Here is a 20357-nt window from a genome sequence, read left to right on the forward strand (position 1 = left end):
CTATTTTAGGTTTATAGATATTACTATGTATCTATATGTACATTTTAGATTCATAGATATTACTACGTATCCAGATGTACACTGGATATTCAGGTGCATAGCAACATCTATGAATCTAGAAAATCTAAAATGACTTACAATTTGGAATGGAGGGATTAGAGAAGGAAGTTCAATGAGATTGTCTCATATCTAAGCCACATCATCTAAAGACAAACATCAATAAAGTTATGTAATAATAACTCGTCTCCTTACGCAATACAAAGTTTTAATTTTTATTAACGGGACCCTCTTGTTCGCCCGCCTTACAGTGGTGAAGGTCTTGATTCTTATGGGAGGAGGACAAAAGAAAAGCTTTAACAGGCCTCAAAAAATAGCGTGGCACGCGCTAGACAACTGTTGCCCCCGCAAATTTTCTCTCTCAAACACGGAACATACATGCTGACTTGGGTTGGTTATGTGCCAGCTGATGTGGCGTTTTTACTCTTATTGTTATTATCGTCATCGTCATCATTTTTTGTGAGAGGTGTGTAGCCTGATCTAGACGCGAGCATGCAAAAAATGAAAATGTTTTAAATCTAAAATTAGTGCTTAGGCCCGTCGAGTAGCCCCATCGGTTTCTCAAGTTGGAAGGACCACATGCTCGTTTCACAGGTCAGGCTTGAGATGGGTGTCGGGCCGTAGGCAGACCGGGCCAAAATTGATCAGGTCCATCCGAACTTACTGGGCCAAGGAAAAGCAGCAGAGAGCCTCTCACACCATTTCCAAAACGCTGGGCCTCTCTCGTGCTCTCATCTTTGGGCCCATTTCGTCCAACACCCACGAGCCAAATATCTCCCGCCCGTGCACCCGGTCCACGCAAACCCCCGCAAGAATTATCCGTTGCCCCGCCTCTCCCACCATCCACACGCTTCCGCCGGCCCGGCTTAAACCCCTCCGTCTCCCCTCCCTCCGATGACCCCCGCCTCCCCGTAGCCTCGGCGTCGCGTCCCCGTTCCGCCCCTCCATGGCCGCCCACCCGCCCGCGCCCCTCCGCTTGCGGCGCACCATCCCCATCCCCATCCCCCACCCCTGCTCCTGCTCCGCCTCCGCCCGCCCGCTCGAATTTTTCAACCCCGCCTCCCCACGCCCCGCCGCCTGCGCCTCGTGCTGGCGGCGACAGCCACGGCCGCCGCGGCCTCCGTCGCCCCCGACGACATCTCGCAGCTCAACTACCGCCTCCGCGCCATCGTCCGCCGCCGCGACGCCGCCTCCGCCGCGGCGGCCTCGTCCGCTTCCCCCGTCGACCCGGCCCAGGCCGAGGCCTACCTCCGCATGATCCGCGACCAGCAGCGCCTCGGCCTCAGCCAGCTCCGCGGGGACAGAGGCGGCGGCGGCGGGGAAGCCGAGGCCGACGGCGACGAGGAGGGGGAGACGCGGAGGAAGGGGGTGGCGGCGGGGAGCTCGCTGGGGCACAGGGTGGACCCGCGGGAGCTGGAGCCCGGGGAGTACGTCGTGCACAAGAAGGTTGGCGTCGGCAAGTTCGCCTGCATCAGCGCCGAGGACGGCGTCGACTACGTCTTCATTCAGTATGCCGACGCCATGGCCAAGCTCGCTGTCGACCAGGCCGCACGCATGCTCTACAGATACAACCTGTATGACCTCCTTAGTCCTCATCCACCTGCCATTTGCGCATTATACTGTTTCTCTGCTTCGCAACCCTTTCAATTTGTACTCCAATTGAAAATGCTAATCTGTATCAGTAACCAAAATTTCGAACTGCCACTTTTGGGATGTCAGTGACTTTGCAATTTCGATTGGTGGCAACGAACACATTCATGATATATTATGACCTACAAGCCATTATCTCGATCTCTACTGGAAATTAAAAATTCACGTTAACCATTTATCCAGATTGATGTCCTTTTCAGGCCTCATGAGAAGAAGAGACCGCGGAATTTGAGCAAACTGAATGATCCTTCTACCTGGGAGAAGCGGAGGCTCAAAGGGAAGCTTGCTGTTCAGAAGATGGTTGTCAACCTGATGGAGTTGTATTTGCAAAGGATGAGGCAGAGCAGACCTCCATACCCAAAGCCTGTGGCAATGGAAGAGTTTGCTGCTGAATTTCCTTATGAACCTACTCCAGATCAATGCCAGGTCTACTTGAATCAAATGCAATTGTTTGTTCTTCTAAAAAATTGCTAGTTAGTAGAAACAGAAAAATACAGTTATCCTTTCACTGACATAGGTGATAGCAGACTAATACCCCGATGACTGATGCGATGTGTGTATTTGCTACTTTAGATCCTGTTCAACATGGCATGATATTTTCCTAAATAAAAGACATTTCCATCTTGTTAGATGCTTAAATCATGGGTAAAATGTATGGCAACTGTGCATAAGGTCGCTTTATGCCCTCAGAATCTGTTGTTATATTGCTTCCTGATTTTTTGGCATTTACTGTTTTTTTGGGGGTTGAATGTAGAAGTCTTTCAGATCTATTTGCACCTTATTCAGTACTGAAATTGCTTATTCATACCGGTGTAAGATATCTGTTAGGCTTATGTGGCTTATGACTTACAAGCCTCCTAGCTGGGATTTCATTTCTACTAGATATGGGATAATATATTGTATGCATTACTATCCTGATAGTTTCTGTTCTTACAATTGAGGATCCCATTTGGTATATCCTAGAATTTTAATCAGTTGAGCTGATTGGATTACTATCCTGCTGTGTGGGATACTGGGATCTAAATGAGATAAATCCTAATACCATTATCATGAAATTTGTCCTGACTAGTTCCAAATTTTTATAGTTGCATGTCATTGATACTTTCTTCTTACTTCTTACTTTTTTTGGGAAAACATCTGGTTTAATTTTCTTGTTTTCATGACAAAGGCATGATGGAGTTTTCTTAATTTCTGTTTGATTAAGTTGTATTAACATTTGCAAGGCAAAATTTCTTAATAAATAATATTGAGGTGCTGGATTAAATGGTGTTCACTCAAATGGCAGGCTTTTATAGATGTTGAGAAAGATCTGACAGAAAGGGAAACACCAATGGATAGATTAATCTGTGGAGATGTGGGCTTTGGCAAAACGGAAGTTGCAATGCGTGCTATATTCATTGTTATATCTGCAGGATATCAAGCTATGGTTCTCGCGCCAACGATTATACTTGCCAAGCAACACTATGATGTAATGACTGAGCGTTTTGCCAATTATCCGGACATAAAGGTTGCCATATTTAGTGGTGCTCAGGTATGCCATGTCAGAGATCAGTTTATCCAACAATGCGGTGCATTCAAATTCTTTTTGCTTCAGAACAATCTAAGTTTATGTTTAATTTTTTATCCTAGACCATATTGCACCCTAGTCTCCTGATTCTTAGTCTAACGTGGCATGGAAAAGAAAATCCATATAAATAGGACTTATATTAGCTAGAAAGGTAAGCTATATAATATATTACATAGCTGTGGTAGTACTGCATTTTCGCAGAATGTTATTAATTGTCAGATTATTGCACAAACTTATTTTAATGAAGCCTTTTTCTCATCCTTCTCTTCCAATAGTGATAGGAAATTCTAATAATTATTCATAACTTTTGGAATGGTACGTTGTGTTGATGTCAAGTGTGTTGCAGATATAAATTTATTTGCTTACGGAGTCAACTTAATTACATTGCATAACATGGCAATACCTTTTTTTGCAGACCAAAGATGAAAAAGATGACCTAATAACAAAGATTAAGAATGGAGATTTGCACATCATTGTTGGAACTCATGCTCTCCTTACGGAAAGGATGGCCTATAGCAATCTTGGTCTTCTAGTGGTGGATGAAGAACAAGTACTTTTATGAATCTTGCTACATCTTTTTTCGTCCTTGAAGTGCTTTTGTTGTCATTTGTGCTTTGTTGCTGTTCTAGTCTGGTGGTGTTATACATTGCTTTGATTATGATAATTTGGATGAACGGCAAGTTCCAAGGAAAGAATTGATTATCTGAAAACTAAATTGGTTTCATTCTTCTCAAAGCTCACAAAACTAATTTTATGAAATGTTAGATCTAATTTGCCATAGTTCAGTGATGTGATTGACATCTTGAAGGAAAATTTTAGTCTGTTTAATCATTATCATATTTTTTCTTTTATGCATATATCTTCACATACTTTATCTTTCTTCTTTACAGAAATTTGGTGTCCAGCAAAAGGAGAAGATTGCATCATACAAGTCTTCTATTGATGTTCTTACACTCTCTGCAACACCCATCCCACGTACCCTGTATCTGGCTTTGACTGGTTTCCGGGATGCAAGGTAACATGATGGTTACTAGTTAAGACCATTCCGAGCGATTATCATTAGACATCAACAAGAAATTCAGATTTTTAATATTACTTGCTAACTGATCTAGTTTTGCTCCCTTTAGTCCCTACATATCTGCTGATACTTCTCACTGGACTTATAAAAATAAAATATAGGTGTTACTGTATTTTGTTTATTATTTGTTTGAAATATGAATGATACCTAGCACCTTAATGTTATTGTTCCAAGTAAAACTTCGGGCGGTGGTGTAAAAGATCTCTACAAGAATACCATCTATGAATTTTTTTGACCTTATTATGTTCCATGGATGATTGGACTATTATAGCTTGCAATAAATTAGCCAACAATCAACACTACTTTAGTGCAGGTTGCTTGATACATTAGATAGTGTTATTCCTGTAGTGTTTATGTTTACATGGTTCTTCCTAATTAGTTGCATTCAACTTTTGTACTTCATTGTCTGTTTTTTGTATTGAAGTATATTTCTACTTTCAGTTTAATGTCTACACCACCTCCTGAAAGAGTAGCAGTAAAGACATATGTGTCAGCATTTAGTAAAGAAAGGGCCCTCTCAACTATCAAGTTTGAGCTGCAACGTGGCGGTCAAGTCTTCTATGTTGTACCACGAATAAAAGGTCACAGTTTTGTTATCTTCTGATGATTTTTGTTCATGATAGACCCTCATAATTAATGTATGAATCACAAACTTGCTTTCTTAATAATTCCTACTTTACTGATCTTTAAATTTGTCCTGTTTACCATGGGAAACAATTGGCCTGGTTGAGCCAAATTCACTGAATTATAGGAACTGAGACTAGCCCAGTTGGTTGTGGGTGTGGATGTGTCACGACCCTGGGGTAGTGAGCGTATGGGGTAGCTATGGGAGGTTGCCGGCCGCTGAGTTGCTGGCTTCCTGCCCATGTTGCTTGGGGGGAAGGTCGCCTGAGCGACGATGGTAGCAGGGATGAGGAAGACAGAGAATAGGAGATGAGATAATAGATTGGTTTAAGCTTATCTATTCCTCCTCTGCGGCCTCTATAAATAGGCCGGATTACAAATAGAGATAGAGTCCTATAATGACTCAAACACCCATATCTCAACTAATTGCACAACCAAAACTCAGCTATAGCTATCCAATGCAAAAAGGACTCTGCTAGCCGCCTACTGACGCCTCCTTCTCTGATAAGTAATCCCGACCATAACAGGATGACGCCCAGACCACCCAAGTTCAAGTACTTGTGAATTTGGGTGCCTATTTTCCTCTTAATTTAAAGCCACCTAGTTCCTCTTATGTTGGTCTTATGTTTTCTTTTTCAAATTCACTGAATTATGCTTCGACAAGATAAATCTTGCGTGCAAATCTGGCTTGGTTAAAGTGTATTTATTATTTATCCTGTTTAATAGATATCTCATTTGAATGGTTGAACAGTATCAACAGGACTAAATTGGTTCAGCTGAAATCCTGCTTTACAAATATGAATATAATTTCTCTATATTATTTTGTGCACTGGATCTTATATAATAAGGGATACACCTGTATGAACTTTTTGGATAAAACAGTGCACTATTACATTCAAAAATACATATGCATTTTCTCATATTTGATTTCATCATTCAACAGCAATAGACGATGTGTTGCAGTTTCTCAAGGACTCTTTGCCAGATGTACCAATCGCTGTTGCTCATGGAAAGGTAGGTTAACTAAGCTGTTAAGCAGGACATCTGCTTTACTGTTGGAGTATTGAGTTGCATGCATCAACCAATTCAACCCAAAGCTTTTGGGTTGAACTAGTTGGTGCATGCAACTCAATATGGTATCAGGGCTTAGAGGCCTTGAGTTCGAATCATGGCGGGCGCGATTAAATAAAATAATTCCAGCCCACTCCAATTTCCACATATGCGGCCTGAGGGAGCTTGCATGTGAGGGGGAGTGTTGGAGTATAAGTGAATTGCCCACCTCTCCCCATCAGCTTAAGCTTTTAGGTTAAACTGGTTGGTGCATGCAACTTAATATTTATTGTTCCTATTTTCATAATTCCTTGCTCTTTAGTAAACAATATCAATATCTATATTTGTATACCTTGCATTATATTAAAAAGCAAAAATTCCGTACTGTGTTATCTTTAGTCTTTTCCATTATGAGTATGGTATCACGGTGTGGTTGGTTATTTGTCCAAAATAATTCAAGTGGATGTTCTGTCTGGGACCATGTCCTTATTCTTCTATAGCTCTTATCATTTTGTGCTTTGATTCATTTATTTAAGTTTAACATGCCAACTTAGTTCAAGTCTTCATCTTAAATTGCTAACTATTCTGCCCGAAACGTGTTTGTGTCCCAGTTGCTAACTATTGACTAATTTTCTTGTTAAAACTTATTTCCTGAAGAAAATGTCAAAGAACATACAATTTGCAATGGAAAAGTTTGCCCGCGGGGAAGTGAAAATTCTTGTCTGCACGCATATTATTGAAAGTGGAATAGATGTTGCAAACGCAAATACAATAATTGTCCAGTTTGCAGAACTATTTGGACTCGCCCAGCTGTATCAGGTAGCTTTCTTTTCTTGTAGTTTTTCTTTGCCTTGTTAGCAGAATTATTTAATGTATCGAAGCTTAGGTCATATCAGTATGATTAATTACCAAATCATCCTCAATTGATGAATACTCTAATCTCTAAATCTTGAGCCCATTATTTTGCCTTTCCTTCAGTTACGAGGAAGAGTAGGACGATCAGGTAGGGAAGGTTTTGCATACCTCTTCTACACGGATAAGTCTTTGCTCTCAAGAGTTGCAACGGTGAGCTCTACAGCAATGCCTTCTAGTTTCTTATTTGTATCCATTATTTTGTTCCAGTGTTTACTGTATCTGATGCTGAAAGCATATTTTGCTGTTATACAAGACGTGGAAGTTCCAGTAGCAAATAGAACCTGGACCTGACCTTTGATTGTTCAAAGATATTCTGTGTTCATTCCTTGTGTTTTTGCTAAGATCAATTTACAGAATAGCTGGCATTAGTACCTTATTACTTGTGTGTTGGTGTTTGTAAGACTCTTTTCTTAATGCAATGATACACAGCTCTCCTGCTTGTTTGAGAAAAAGAAATTGTAGACGAGACCTACTCACACAAGAGTCAGAATACTGCCCCACCAATAACCCCTCCTGCAGCCGCATAGGCAAGATATGATGTCATTAAGATAGGAAACATGCTATTTCGCTGGTTGCTTACTTGCTTTCATAAGTACATTAAGATCAGGTCATACTTGAGAAACTTTCATTACTACTTTTAAATGTTTAGTTGGGAAACATGAAAAATCATACATGTAGATGTGTCTTTAAAAAAACTTTCATGGTCTGTAAATTTCTTGGATCATGTAAATATATTATAGTAGAAATAATGGTCAGAAGTACTCAATGGAGAACACGGCATGTCCAAAACGTCAAGTATTTTTTACCAGAGGGATGGTGGTTAATTATTTTGACAACCATTTGTTGGGGACGCTCTATACATAGGAGGCTTCTTTTGCTTTAGCAAGAGTTGAACTCCAAAAGACTCCATTTATAACCGGCAGATCAGAGCCTTCTGCATATGCCATTTAACATTTCCATCTACAGGATAGACTTGGAGCTATTGAGGAGCATTCAGAGCTTGGCCAAGGTTTTCATGTTGCAGAGAAGGATATGGGTATCAGGGGGTTTGGAAGTTTGTTTGGTGACCAACAATCTGGAGATGTTGCAAATGTTGGCATTGATCTATTCTTTGATATGCTTTTTGACAGCTTGTCAAAGGTATCTTCATTTATTTGGACACACATTTACTAATGATTTTCCCTCATTTTGTTCTCATACTTACTGCAACTTCTGCACTTCATATTATTTTGTTCACTAATTTTCAGGTTGATCAGTTTTGCCTTGTACCTGTTCCTTACAAAGATGTTCAGGTGAACCTGAAAATACTTCTCAATTTAGGCAGCAGCATAGCTTTCTTTTGCAAGGACTACATAATGATACTTCGCAATTTTATTAAAACATTGTTTCTGAGTGGCCCTTTTCTTCAAGCAGCTGGATATAAACATTTCTCCTCATCTCTCCTCTGAATATATTAGTTACCTGGAAAATCCTGTCGAATTGCTCAATGAAGCAGCAAAAGCTGCAGAGAAAGATCTATGGACCTTAATACAGTTCACAGAAGATCTTCGTCGACGATATGGAAAGGAGCCCCGTGATATGGAGGTAGGAAAGTGCTAATATGATCAGAGTTGATGGTTTCAGTTCAGTGGCTTACACAGTTGGGCGCTACTTTTTTTTCTCACAGTTGCTATTGAAAAAGCTCTATGTAAGGCGGATGGCAGCAGATCTTGGTATCAGTCGGGTATATCCATCTGGCAAAACGATATTCATGAAAACAAACATGAACAAGAAGGTATTTAGGCTCATGACAGAAGCGATGACTTCCGAAACACATCGGAATTCCCTATCGTTCGTCGGAAAAGAAATTAAGGTAAAGATCCATGTGTCCGAATATGCAATTTCCCAGACCAGCTGTGAGGAAAATCATTTTGGCAGGTTGCACTTATCATTGTTAAAATACTATAAACAAAGCTTGCCAAAGCATCATGCAATAATAAAATTAAATTTTGGGGTTTTATAGGTTTCATGTCCAACACAATTGAACAATGTTGTCAAACTAAATTACGTCACCATTATCTGTATAGCTGAAATTATTGAGATCATTAATCTAGGTGCACAGGCCAATGGTTAGTGGTTTAGTGCCAATCTTTCTATCAACCATTTTTCTGATATGATGTTTGAAAGAGGAGGCGACCTGCTGTTGCAGCCTTCTAGGGACAGACTGACAGTCATTTTATCTACTGGTCGCATGACATAAAAACCGGAACTTAACTGTATTTTGTATTTTTGTTGATCATGAGTTAATCTGTCCTAATGTCCCTTGTTATCTACTGAATACCGATAGTATCTTGTACCATTGGTTCGAATTTTCCTTGTTAATTTGCATGTAGCACATAAACTCCCTTTGTGGGTGTATCTGGAGGAACTTAGTATTTACTTTTTTCATATGTATTGCCTTTTTTTTCTGACAAGTGTGCTTTTTTTAGGCTGAACTACTCGTCAGTTTACCAGACACTCTACTTCTGAACTGGCTTTTCCATTGCTTAGCAGACTGCTATGCTGTGATACCAGCCCTTGTGAAGTACTAGATACTTTTGTTTACAAGAACTGAATGTTTTTGCCGCCACCATGAAAGGGAGCAAACTATCCATGCTCGAAGAGAAAGTCTCTGAGAAAGCAGCCTTGGCAATTGGGGTAGTCTGCAATGGATGGTTCTTCCTCGTGGTGATATTGGCCTCAGGCTCTGCCAAGCCAAGGCATGCCCAATCATACACATAACTGGTTTAGGAAAGTCTGTCAGAATTGTTAACATAACAGAGCATACCTAAAGTCGGTCTGCCAAATTTTACAGGAGGACGCTAGAAGCCACAGATTGCATTTTCTACATTTGCTGACAGCAGTGGCTGATGGATTGCCTGTTGCATAATACTAACTTGAGAAGTTGAGATGCAGCGTGACATTGGGAAGCTTGGAGAACTCAATTTTGATCCTATCTGACAAAATAGATTATATTCAAAACTAGGCAAGATCTTTGACGGATGGACTATCAAGTTGTTGCTCGACTAACAGGTTGGTAGCGTTGGCATTGACCATACACCATTTGTCTGACAAAAAGAAATATTAGGGAATTTGGGGCCAATTGGTCTGTAAATTAATGTATTGTAAGCAGGTAGTGACAGACTGACAGGTGACAGTGATCATATTCGTTTTCTACAACAAAGTTGTGTAGCGGTTCAAGAGGTGCGCTTCAATGTATGAGCTTAGCATGATTGAACTGAATGAAAACGAATATCTCAGAAAAGCTCTCTGCTATAGAGTCTTTAATAGAGATTTGTTAGAAGAAACATTTTGGTTAGTAGATTCAGGAACATATAAATTGAAAGTGACATCCGATCTGTTAAATTGTAGAGTTGGCAATTGGCCGAATGACACAAGGTGGGATCTCCTATCTATCTTCTGCTAGATATTTAACGTGTTGATCTTTAAAGCCCAACAACAGCCCATCAAATAGGTCCACAGTCCACGATTACTGTAATACACGTCCGCACACAGAAAAGAAGTCAGTGCATCTCATGTAGCAAGTCTGACACATGTTCGGTTTTTTGTAAAACAAAGATTCAAAGAAAAAAAATCCGTAGTTTACAAATAAAATTTCGTTTGAACCATAATGTTTCTTATGACGAGATCTACAAATCAAGACCACACTTGATCATATTTTGAATCAAATTATTTTTTAAACATTTTTTGAATACACCAACATTATGTTGATCAGCATTTTTCCTTTTGAATATTTTTCGTTCAACTTTTTTTACATTCACCAACATTATGGTTCAATATTTTTTATTTAACATCTTTTTAACATTCACCAACATTTCTTTACATTCATCAACATTTTCTTTAAAATCGGGTTTAATCGTCACAAACATTTATTGAGTTGATCAACATTTTTTATATGCATCAACATGTTTCTTCAACTTTGTTTTACATCCAACAACATTATGTCTTAACGTATTTTTACACACAAGCAAACAATTTTTCAACTTTTTTTACATTCAACAAAATTATGGCTCAACATTTTTTACACACCAACATTTTTTGCAAAATACTATTTCAACATTTTTCTTCCAAAGTACGTTTAAGATATTACTCTAATGTAGTCAATATTTTAAAAGACTAGATTTAACATTTATATACACCCTAGTTCAACATTTTCAATGAAGTAGTTCAACATTTACGTAGAAAATGTTGAAAACGTATATTCAAAATGCTGAAAGAGTGCATTAAAAATGTTGATTTTTTTAAAAAACTAAAATATATTCATATTGGATCTTGTTTTGTTGCATAAATTCTAAATAGCATCGTGATTCAAACGGAATCCAAAATACATTTACAATTTAAGAGAAAAATACGATTAAAGTTTTGAATCTAAAGGAATCTCACCCATCCACGTACGGAGAAACCACCCATGCAGCCTCCCCACCCACGCGACGACACCTGTCCATAGCTCCACCCTAAACCGCTCATGTGCTCGCGTGCTCCAATCTCCTCCACTTATTATACTCCGCACAAATCTCAAATAATAGAAGATAAGTTGATTAATTTCTTTTGGAAAATGGATAGGAATTCCGGGCATATGGCATGGCCACACATGGGTTGAAGAATACGGAAATATTAGCGGCCGTCCAGGTGGGCTGTTGGTGGGTCAAATTTTTGTTTCCTCACACCCAACAATATAATCTAACAGTTTTTGGTCATTTAGTTTAATTAGTAACTTTATAGGTATATAGCTTTTTTCATACTAAATTTTGTTTCAGTTGAACATGTAATATTCTTCTTATGGTACAATTCTCTCAGGGAACAATTTTACACTAAATATGAATGATTTTCTCTAGATTTATAAAAGAATGCTTGAGCTTTGTTTTTTTAGAGAAAATACCATTCAAAAGTGCTCAAATATGGTCTTGTTGTAAAGATCTTATACTAATAAAAATAAATTTGTATATAATTTACCCCCGTATGTTGTTATTAAAAATACCTAAAGTAAAAAAAATCTAAATCTTAATCAAATTATCTTCACGTGCATCATACAAAAATATCCAAAAGTAAACTAATATATAATTCTAAATTATATATATATGTCATTGTTAATATAGAAATACTAAGTTAAATATATACGCATGACGAGTGACACCATGTAGACCATTTATACATGTATGTGATGAAGTGATGAAAAATACTGATTCTTATGCTAAACATAATGTATGGAGGTGCGATACAAAATAGAAAAAGTGTGAATGTGGATGAAAAAAATTATAAAGTAATTACTAATTAAAAATCAATCATAGACAAAGATAAGTACACATCTATATGTTGGAATATTGAAAAAATAAGATAGTAGTAGATAAATAAATTTGATTATTAGCTAGGAGTTTAATTTCTAATTTTTTTAAATACAATAGTTTTTAAAAATATTAGCCCGTACAGGAGCACGGTGGACTAGTTTTACACTAAATATGAATGCTTTTCTCTAGATTTATAAAGTAAAATAATCCTTGACCTTTAATTTTTTTTGAGAAAATACCATTCAAAAGTACTCAAATATGGCCAAGATCTTATACTAATAAATACAATAATACAGTTGTAATTTAATTTAAATGTGTGGTTAAAAAATACGACCTTTTCTTATTACTGCACATGCTAATGATCCAGTGCATGAAGGGTCTTGTGCGTGTGCGCAAATGGCCCCAGGTGCTGAAAAAGGTGCAAATTCGCTAAAAAAACATTCCGAACAGTCTTAAAAAAATTCCGAAACTTTGCATTAGCTCTGGGTGAGCATAATTTTGGAAGTTCATCACGCTGTGTGATTCCGGGACAAACCGGATCCACGCCGGAATGACCGAGAACCGCCTGCAACCGGTTCCCCTCCGCCGCCGTCCTCGCGGACACGGTTGACCGCGCTCTCGCTCCTCCGCCCCGCCGCATTTCTCGCCGCCCTCCTCCCCACCTCCCTCCCCCGCCCCAAAACTCCGGCATCCTCCGCTCCTCCTCCTCGGGACTCCCCCGACCGCGCTGCCCGACCCCAATGGCGAAGGCGCTGCTGCTCGCGTGCCACCTCGCCCTCTCATTCTCCCTGCTCGCGACCTCCCTGTCCCACCTCCTCGTCGCCGCCGTCTCCCACCTCTCCCCGTCCTCCCTCCACCACCGCCTCCTCCGCCTGCTCCGCCACCCGCTCCTCCGCCTCCTCCCGCCGCTCCTCGCGCTCCCGTTTGCCTTCCTCCCTCTGGCCTCCACGCCGCTCCTCCCGCTGCTGCTCCTCCCGCCGCTGCTCCCGCTCCTCCCGCTCCCGTTCCTCCCGCCCCACCTCCCGCTCCTTCGCCCGCTCCTCCTCTCCCTGCCCCTCCTCCTCCTCGCCCGCGCCGCAGGCCTCCTCGCCGCCTCGCTCCCGGCCTCCGACCTCCAGCAGCACGCGCTCGCCGTCGCGCGCCTCCTTCTCCTCGCCGCCGCCGCGGCATCCCTCGCCTCGTCGCTCTCCGCCTCCGCGCCGAGGGGCACGGTGGCGGCGGCGGCCCACTTCGTCGCCGAGGCGGGGCTCGCCTGCGCGGGCGCCGTGGGCGGGCTCTGGGCGGCGCAGACCGGGCTCAGCCTCTACGTCGACGCGTGCGTGCCCGCGGGGTGCCACCGCCTCCTGGACGCCGGTGGCGCCACGGCGCCCGCCACGCGGTGCGAGGTGGAGGAGGCGAGGATCAGGGCCGTCGCCGTCATGGACCTCGCCCTGTCTGTGCACTGCGTCCTCGTGGCTGCCGTTGCGACCCTGGTGCTGCTCGGGGTGGCGAGGTGGTTCGGGGTTGACACCAGCGCCGGTACGGGGAGGAGGCATAATGGATCCTCCTACGATGCATTGCCCACAGTGGCGTCCACTGGGGCGATGACGGAGATGGAGCATTTGCAGGGTAAGGGCATCGTCAGCAAGAGCGTGGCGCAGGAGTGAAATATGATGTGTCGTATTGGATTAACTAGGTACATTTCAACCGACTCAAGCATCTGATCTTGTCAAGAAGTGAACCCCTGAAAAGGATGGGGAATTTGGGACATGGCAGCAGAATTTGTTCCGAGGGATGCTGATGTTTTAGCTGCTAGGAGAGAGTACAAGTAGTAGCTGCTGTGGACCAATTGCTTTGTTGAATTGGCCAATAGCCCAATCAGTACCTGGATAATTGTTGTAGGTCACTCAATTATTGCAATGCTTGTTGGTGTTCGTTTGGTAGTTCTGTCCACTTCAATCAAGAGAATTACTTTTGCAATATTTCTGGTTTATTACTGGCTTGTTAGCTGTAGCTGTTCATCTGTAGCACTTTTGAAGTGCCAGACATATGCCAAGTCTCTATGCACACACATGTGACTAGCCGTTGAGCTTTGGCGCTTTTATACCGACTCTTCCATTGAGATACCATTTATGGAATTATTAGTTAGAATTTTGGCCTGTGATTGCAGTTGTCTTTGAACAATTGAATCTTGCATATTCTTTAATGGAGAAACTCAAACCCATCCATTAGGTGCTTAGTTTTAAAACATAGTGAAATATTGAAGAAGATGAAGGAATTGCCTGATGACCTCATGATGATGTTACAAGCATGCATCATATGCAAAAAAAAGAACTACAGAACCAAAAGTCAAAGAATTCAGAATCTCTTTGCACCAAGAGGATTATTCAGAATCAGAACCCCAAGTGGATTGTTCAGAATCAGAAACCCACCCTGTAGGGACACCACTGCTAGGTTCTCATCGCCATGATTTGTTAAATTTGATAACACTACTTTTTAGAATGTGAGACAAGGCCTATTCAACAAACTGAAGCTAAAGGGTTGGCAAGAACCTTATTCAGTTATATCATATTCACTGCATTTTTTGGGTCTATACCTTTAACTAGGGCATAGGAATATATCTGTTAGTAATAGGCTTGTAATGATGCATTCATTGTCAAACTTAAATGCTCCCTCTTTTATAACCATATTTCGAACTTTCGTTTTCAGACTTATAATTGAATTCTGCAAATGAAATTTCATTTATTGTATCTTTATGGTTTTTTTTTTGCTATCTATCATATATAACTGAATTATGTAGCTATATATCTATGGTATCTGTTGAGAGTGGCAAACCTGTGTTGTTTTCTTTACAACGTTTCTTTTTTGGTTGTGCCAAGCTATTTTTCTTTTGCTTGTGAAATGATAAAGCAAATCCAATGCAAGGTGTGTTTTCATATGCTTCCACAGGTTACTGCTGTAATTTTTTCTTTGGCAGCTGCATGAATCTTCTATTGCTTTATCATAGATATGCTGGGCAGCAAAAGATGTCCTCTAGAGATTCTGACATTGACAACTAACTACTTATCGTACCATCTGTGCTCCAGATCTACACCTTTGTGGATCTTTTGCCTAGTGCTTCTTTTTATTGGTGAGAAGCTGTGTGGCTACTCCTTAAACCGAAGGGTCAGTTAGGACTTCTATACTCTATATTTCTATCCAATATGAGATTCTTGTCAAATTCTCATTTAGTTTGCCTGTGGGTGAATCAATTGGAAGCAGATCCTCTGCAATACATCTTTTAGCCTTGTGATACTAGATGAGGTGGCATGAAAGATGGTGGTTAGACTGCAAGTAGGAATCAGTTGTAACCTTGAGTAGCACCAATTGATGGGCACAGTCAGATACCATTGGACAAAAGCTTTCTTAAAAAGATCGTTCCACTAGGTAAAGTAAATGGTCTCTTTCTAGGCAGTTGAGCCTATGTTTATCACTTTACCACTCTGTAATCACAATAGCACTTTCTTGTTTTAATTATACATTGGTTGCTGCTTGTCTTGGTCATATTAGTTTATTAATTTGTGATAACTGCATCATGCATTGTAGTTTCTGAGCACTATATAAATGCCCGCTAAGTTCTTCCATTTCCATATCCCACCAATGTTGTCTGCACCGTGAGCTTAGAACCAAGAGTGACAATTGGCATGGCTCTCTTGGTCCCTCTCTCCCTTGAAGGCTTTCTCTGGTAAATCTTGTTGGCTTCGCAGCACATATCCAGTGCTTTCTTGAGAAAGCCTTCAGGGGGGAGGGAACCCAAGCAAGCCACAGTGCCTGTACCCAATAGCAAAGATGTGCACTAATTTCTATTTGTTCTTATGAGAACTTGAGTAATCATTTGCTTTGTTGATTTTTTAAAATGAACCTAGTTTTGTCAACTGACATCAGTTGCTGGATGTACAAGGAATGGACAATGGGGTGTTGACAAATTTCTTATCTTTATAAGGCAGTGGAGGTGTGGAGCTACTGATCATCTATCTTTTAACCAGATACGAGAAGAAGACTGAAGAAAGTCAATTGCCGAGTTTTTCTTCACTTGGAGGTCTCACCGCTACTGAATTTTGTGCATACACAGAAAAGGTATGAGCAATGTCACCATAATAGAGGCCAAACAGGCTAACGATGCTCTACTATAAGCAAATCAAAAACAGTATTACCTTTCCAGAATATTTTCTTTGTAAATTTTTCCTGCCAGGGAAATATCTCTCCTGCTATTTCAGTTGTACAAAGCTGACATTTTTTTTAATTATTTTCTATTCTAGGTGAATGTTACTGTTGCCAATCGTGCTCAGCTTTCCTGAATTAGTGGATGCATTGGTTAGCAACACTCTGCTGCTAGCTTTATGGGTGCTCGCCAAACAGCCAATTTATCACATTGCATCATGAGATGGACTTGTAACCTGTTGAATGCTGGTTGAACACAGTCAGATGCCAACAACAGGTGAACTCATAAAAAATGGGCACCTTCGTTTTGTGTTACTTGTTGAGTGGTAGTGGAGCCAGTAGTTCTCTGCTCCAAAGTCGGAAGCACTTCCTTTGTTTATTTGGGCTATGAACGTTTGTTGTTTTGACAACATGAATATTGTCTTACCCTATTGTTCTTGGTCTCTGTACACTCAGCTACGATTTGGCTGCGTTACCTCTTGCATCTATGTTGAATGTTGATGGGTCCTTAATAAAACATGCATGAACAAAGTACCCTTCATGTGCTTGCATATGTTTCATAGTGCAGAAGTTCTTTTTTCCCTGTGTCGACGCTCGACCCTGTTTCCATTTTAACAACGGAAATTTTGGATGTTCGATACAGTTTGCAGGGGAAGAAAAGAGTTCTAGACGCGCAGAAGTTTTATTTGAACCAAATAAATGGCCACAACACTCCTAATTATGACATATGGACCTATATGGCTACTAATACATTGCAAATTTGCAATGTTAGAACATAACCAATATTGACCTCGATTTGTATATCACATCATAAGAAACACAAGAAGTATGATTTTTGGATTAAGTGCGAGATTGGTCTGTAACCACTTTGTCAATGCTTGTCTTACTAAAATTTGGCAACAATGGTCCAAATTGACGAGCCCATTTAATCCCAATTTCGTTCTTAGAACAACTCCTACTCGAACAGATCCTTTATTAGATTTCCGGTATGGAAAGATCTCTAAATTCCTCCCTCCACCTCTATTCCCGAGTTTCTTAGGAAGCCCTTTGTCGAAGGGACTATTGCTATAGTGGTTGTATTTTTGTAGCCCTCAAAAAATAGAAAGAACTCACATTTAGTTTTTGGAGGTCTTGACTTGAGCGTTTTTGCTGGAGTTGCTCGAAGCCATACCAATCATGTGTATGTGTATCTCCTACCTAGCATTCGGTTCCAATGCAACTTCCGAAACATCAACTCATGTGTGCATGTATGTGCATAGGCAGCCTATATATACATGTATACAAACTATACATACATGACGCCTTGACCTATAGTGTACCAGGAAGTAGAATGCATGCTACGAGCCATCCCATTTCCAAACAGGAGGACGAAGCTGAGGCTACGACATACACGGACACGGACACAATCACACGAAAAACACACGCACTCAAATCGCATTCCCATTCGCGATTCCCATTCACACCACCTCGAACTCCCCCCCGCGCGGCCGGCCGGCGCCGCCGCCGTACTGCGGCTTCGTCGCCCCGAGCTCCGCCGTGACCGCGTCGGCTTCCTCCTCCACCTTCCTGCTCTCCCTGCCAGGCCCACCGAAGATAGAGTGCCGCGGTTGCTGGTGCGTCGAGACCCGGTCGAGCCCGCCGCCGTGGCCCTGGCCGCCGTAGATGTCACCGAAGTCGGAGGACGAGGCGACGCTGGTGCGCTTGGCGGAGTAGTTGAGGTCGAAGCTGGCCTTGGCCATGTCGAAGCTGAGGCTGCCCCGTGTGTAGAAGCTGATCCTCGACTCCGACGACAGCGGGCCGAGGTAGTAGAGCGCGGCGGCGTCGGGGTCGGCGGGGGAGACCTTGGCCCTGAAGTCGTTCCTCGACGGCGGGATCGGCGAGAAGAAGATCTCGGTGACGTTGGCGGCGGCGCCGCGGTTGAAGGGGTTGGCCTTCCCCTCGTACCGGTACCGGAAGTTCTCGTACGTGGTCTGGTTGGTGCAGACGAGGTAGGAGTGGAACGCCGTGAGCCCGCCGACGAACCAGGCGGTGACGAAGGTGTAGGCGATGAGGAACCCCGACACCGGCGAGTCGGCGACGGCGCGGCCGAGCCCCACGCCGTACTGCCGGGAGATGAGGTACAGGTTCACCCAGCAGAAGCCGAACACGTAGAGGCACAGGAACGTCGTCGAAGATATGAACATGAAGAAGAAGCGGTAGTTCCGCCGGCCGATGCACTGGCCCACCCAGGGGCAGTGGTGGTCGAAGCGGTCGACGCAGTTGTTGCAGACGGAGCAGTGGGAGCAGCGCGGCGGCCGGTAGAGCATGCAGGTATGGCAGTACTTGACCTTGACGACGGTGCCGTTCACGTACACGTCGCGCGTCGGGGGGAGCGACCACGACGGCGCGGTGCTCGCCGCGGCGGGGGAGGCCGTGCTGTCGGCGTCGTCGGGCTCCGGCGGACGCGCGTTCCGGGGGATGATCCCGGGGTCCCGCCCCGACGTCAGCACCAGCACCACCACGTCCTGCACGCGCCGTCGATCTGTTAGTTTCAGCTAAATTATATATATATGTATGTATGTATGTATGTATGTATGTATGTATGTATGTATATGTGGATCGATTGACGACGGACTCACGAATGCGCCGACGGCCATGGCCGTCGCCGGGACGGCGGCGCCGAGCGGCTTCCCGATGAGGTCGGCGAGCCGGAACGAGACGAAGGCGACGAAGAGCGCGAGCGGCGTCATGATGAGCGCTACCGTGAGCACGATGGAGCTCGCGTCCGGACCGAAGATGAGCCGACCGCCGCAGAGGAATCTCTGCATGCCACACGGAAGAAGACCAAACCATCTCATCAGGCCATGATCGTCACAGCCATTTTCAGGGAAGGAATTTCATCACATTCGTTCGGGAGGACGCGCGGAGGAAATCAATCTGATTACATTCTTTCCTCTCCAGACTTGGTAGACGCGGTGGGTGGCGACGGCGGCCGACGAGGCGCTCGAGGCGGTGTCGGAGAGGTAGCTGCGGGGGAGAGGGCTCTTAAACAGGGACCTCCCCTTCATCGTCGTCCCAGGTACGTGGGGCGCCGGCGCCGGTCCGGTGATCGCCGCCGCGTCGTCACCTCACCCGCATGGGCCGGCCCCTGCAGAGCGGCGGCCGGGACGGGGGTGGTGGGAGAGGAGGGAGGGGAAGCTCGCCTCGTTTTCCCGTTTCGGACGTCATCGTGCTATCCATAGGAGGGAGGAGCTATAGCGCGTCGTGCTTGTTATCGGGGTGCAAAGAATGGATCGGAGGAGGGGAATCGCCATGGCTAAAGATAGCACGAGCATCATACAGCTCCGGAAACACGGGTACGTACCTGGCTGTAGAAGAATCTCATGATGAATAAAAGTGCAAGGAAGAAAGGGTGATGGTGATGCTATCCTATACTATAGTTGCATGGACGATCTCAGTCAACGACAAGAGCCACAGGAACTTAGATTCAACTGCTAGCATTATTTTCTTCTTCCTCACACTCTCTTCTTTCTTGGGGAAAACGACACCACAACCATGGACGAAACCAGGAATTTTACCATTCATTCAATCGCATAGTAACATAGCAAAGAGGACCGTATTGTTTCCACTTCCCATGTCAAAATTGGATCGATCATAGCGACAAAGTACAACAAAAATGATAAGAATACTACCCGAATTAGCAAAAAAAAAACTTTAGAATCCATGAAGTGTATGATTTTCTCCTTGCAAATAAGTTTTAAAATTTAGTAGCACAAGGCGAGGTGACCTTATAGCAGGTAAGTACCATCATTAAACAGATCATATATATCTCAATATCGCTGGAATCTTCAAGCTTTGACCTTGTAAGCTATGGCAGAAAAGAATTAGACAAGGGGGGAGAGGGAGGGAGGGAGAGAGATATTCTATGCACACA

The 20357-nt window shown here is 43.0% G+C and overlaps 3 protein-coding genes across 4 annotated transcripts; 2 read left to right on the forward strand and 1 right to left on the reverse strand.

Moving 5' to 3' along the window:
- The first annotated feature begins 1013 nt into the window (after positions 1–1013).
- On the forward strand, positions 1014–10330 carry LOC101759289 (ATP-dependent DNA helicase At3g02060, chloroplastic). Of its 2 annotated transcripts, none has more exons than XM_004980515.3 (14): positions 1014–1631; positions 1908–2133; positions 2993–3238; positions 3690–3824; positions 4165–4289; positions 4794–4933; positions 5920–5990; positions 6684–6845; positions 7005–7091; positions 7908–8081; positions 8189–8233; positions 8355–8525; positions 8608–8793; positions 9410–10330. In XM_004980515.3, the coding sequence occupies exons 1-14, from the start codon at positions 1312–1314 to the stop codon at positions 9509–9511; spliced, it is 2190 nt and encodes a 729-aa protein (XP_004980572.2). In that variant the 5' UTR covers positions 1014–1311; the 3' UTR covers positions 9512–10330. The 2 variants fall into 2 exon arrangements, with proteins under 2 accessions (XP_004980572.2, XP_012704041.1); XM_012848587.3 differs by having other exon boundaries at positions 1496–1631; positions 1891–2133.
- A 2200-nt stretch (positions 10331–12530) lies between these two features.
- On the forward strand, positions 12531–14348 carry LOC101762535. Its single transcript, XM_004979340.2, has one exon. It carries the CDS (start codon positions 13006–13008, stop codon positions 13909–13911), a length of 906 nt encoding a protein of 301 aa, XP_004979397.1. The 5' UTR covers positions 12531–13005; the 3' UTR covers positions 13912–14348.
- A 3480-nt stretch (positions 14349–17828) lies between these two features.
- Positions 17829–18969, reverse strand: LOC101759699 (probable protein S-acyltransferase 7). The gene has a single exon (XM_022829411.1). The coding sequence runs from the start codon at positions 18748–18750 to the stop codon at positions 17902–17904; it is 849 nt and encodes a 282-aa protein (XP_022685146.1). The 5' UTR covers positions 18751–18969; the 3' UTR covers positions 17829–17901.
- Positions 18970–20357: the final 1388 nt, after the last annotated feature.

This window comes from Setaria italica, chromosome VIII, assembly GCF_000263155.2.
Source record: "Setaria italica strain Yugu1 chromosome VIII, Setaria_italica_v2.0, whole genome shotgun sequence".
In the NCBI taxonomy this organism is placed as follows: Eukaryota; Viridiplantae; Streptophyta; class Magnoliopsida; order Poales; family Poaceae; genus Setaria; species Setaria italica.

Coding starts and splice junctions, on each gene's coding strand:
- LOC101759289 (XM_004980515.3), top strand. CDS start 1,312: ATGATCCGCGACCAGCAGCGCCTCGGCCTCAGCCAGCTCCGCGGGGAC. Junction 2,134..2,992: donor CTACTCCAGATCAATGCCAG/GTCTACTTGAAT, acceptor CTCAAATGGCAG/GCTTTTATAGATGTTGAGAA. Junction 3,825..4,164: donor TAGTGGTGGATGAAGAACAA/GTACTTTTATGA, acceptor TCTTCTTTACAG/AAATTTGGTGTCCAGCAAAA.
- LOC101759699 (XM_022829411.1), bottom strand. CDS start 18,750: ATGCTCTACCGGCCGCCGCGCTGCTCCCACTGCTCCGTCTGCAACAAC.
- LOC101762535 (XM_004979340.2), top strand. CDS start 13,006: ATGGCGAAGGCGCTGCTGCTCGCGTGCCACCTCGCCCTCTCATTCTCC.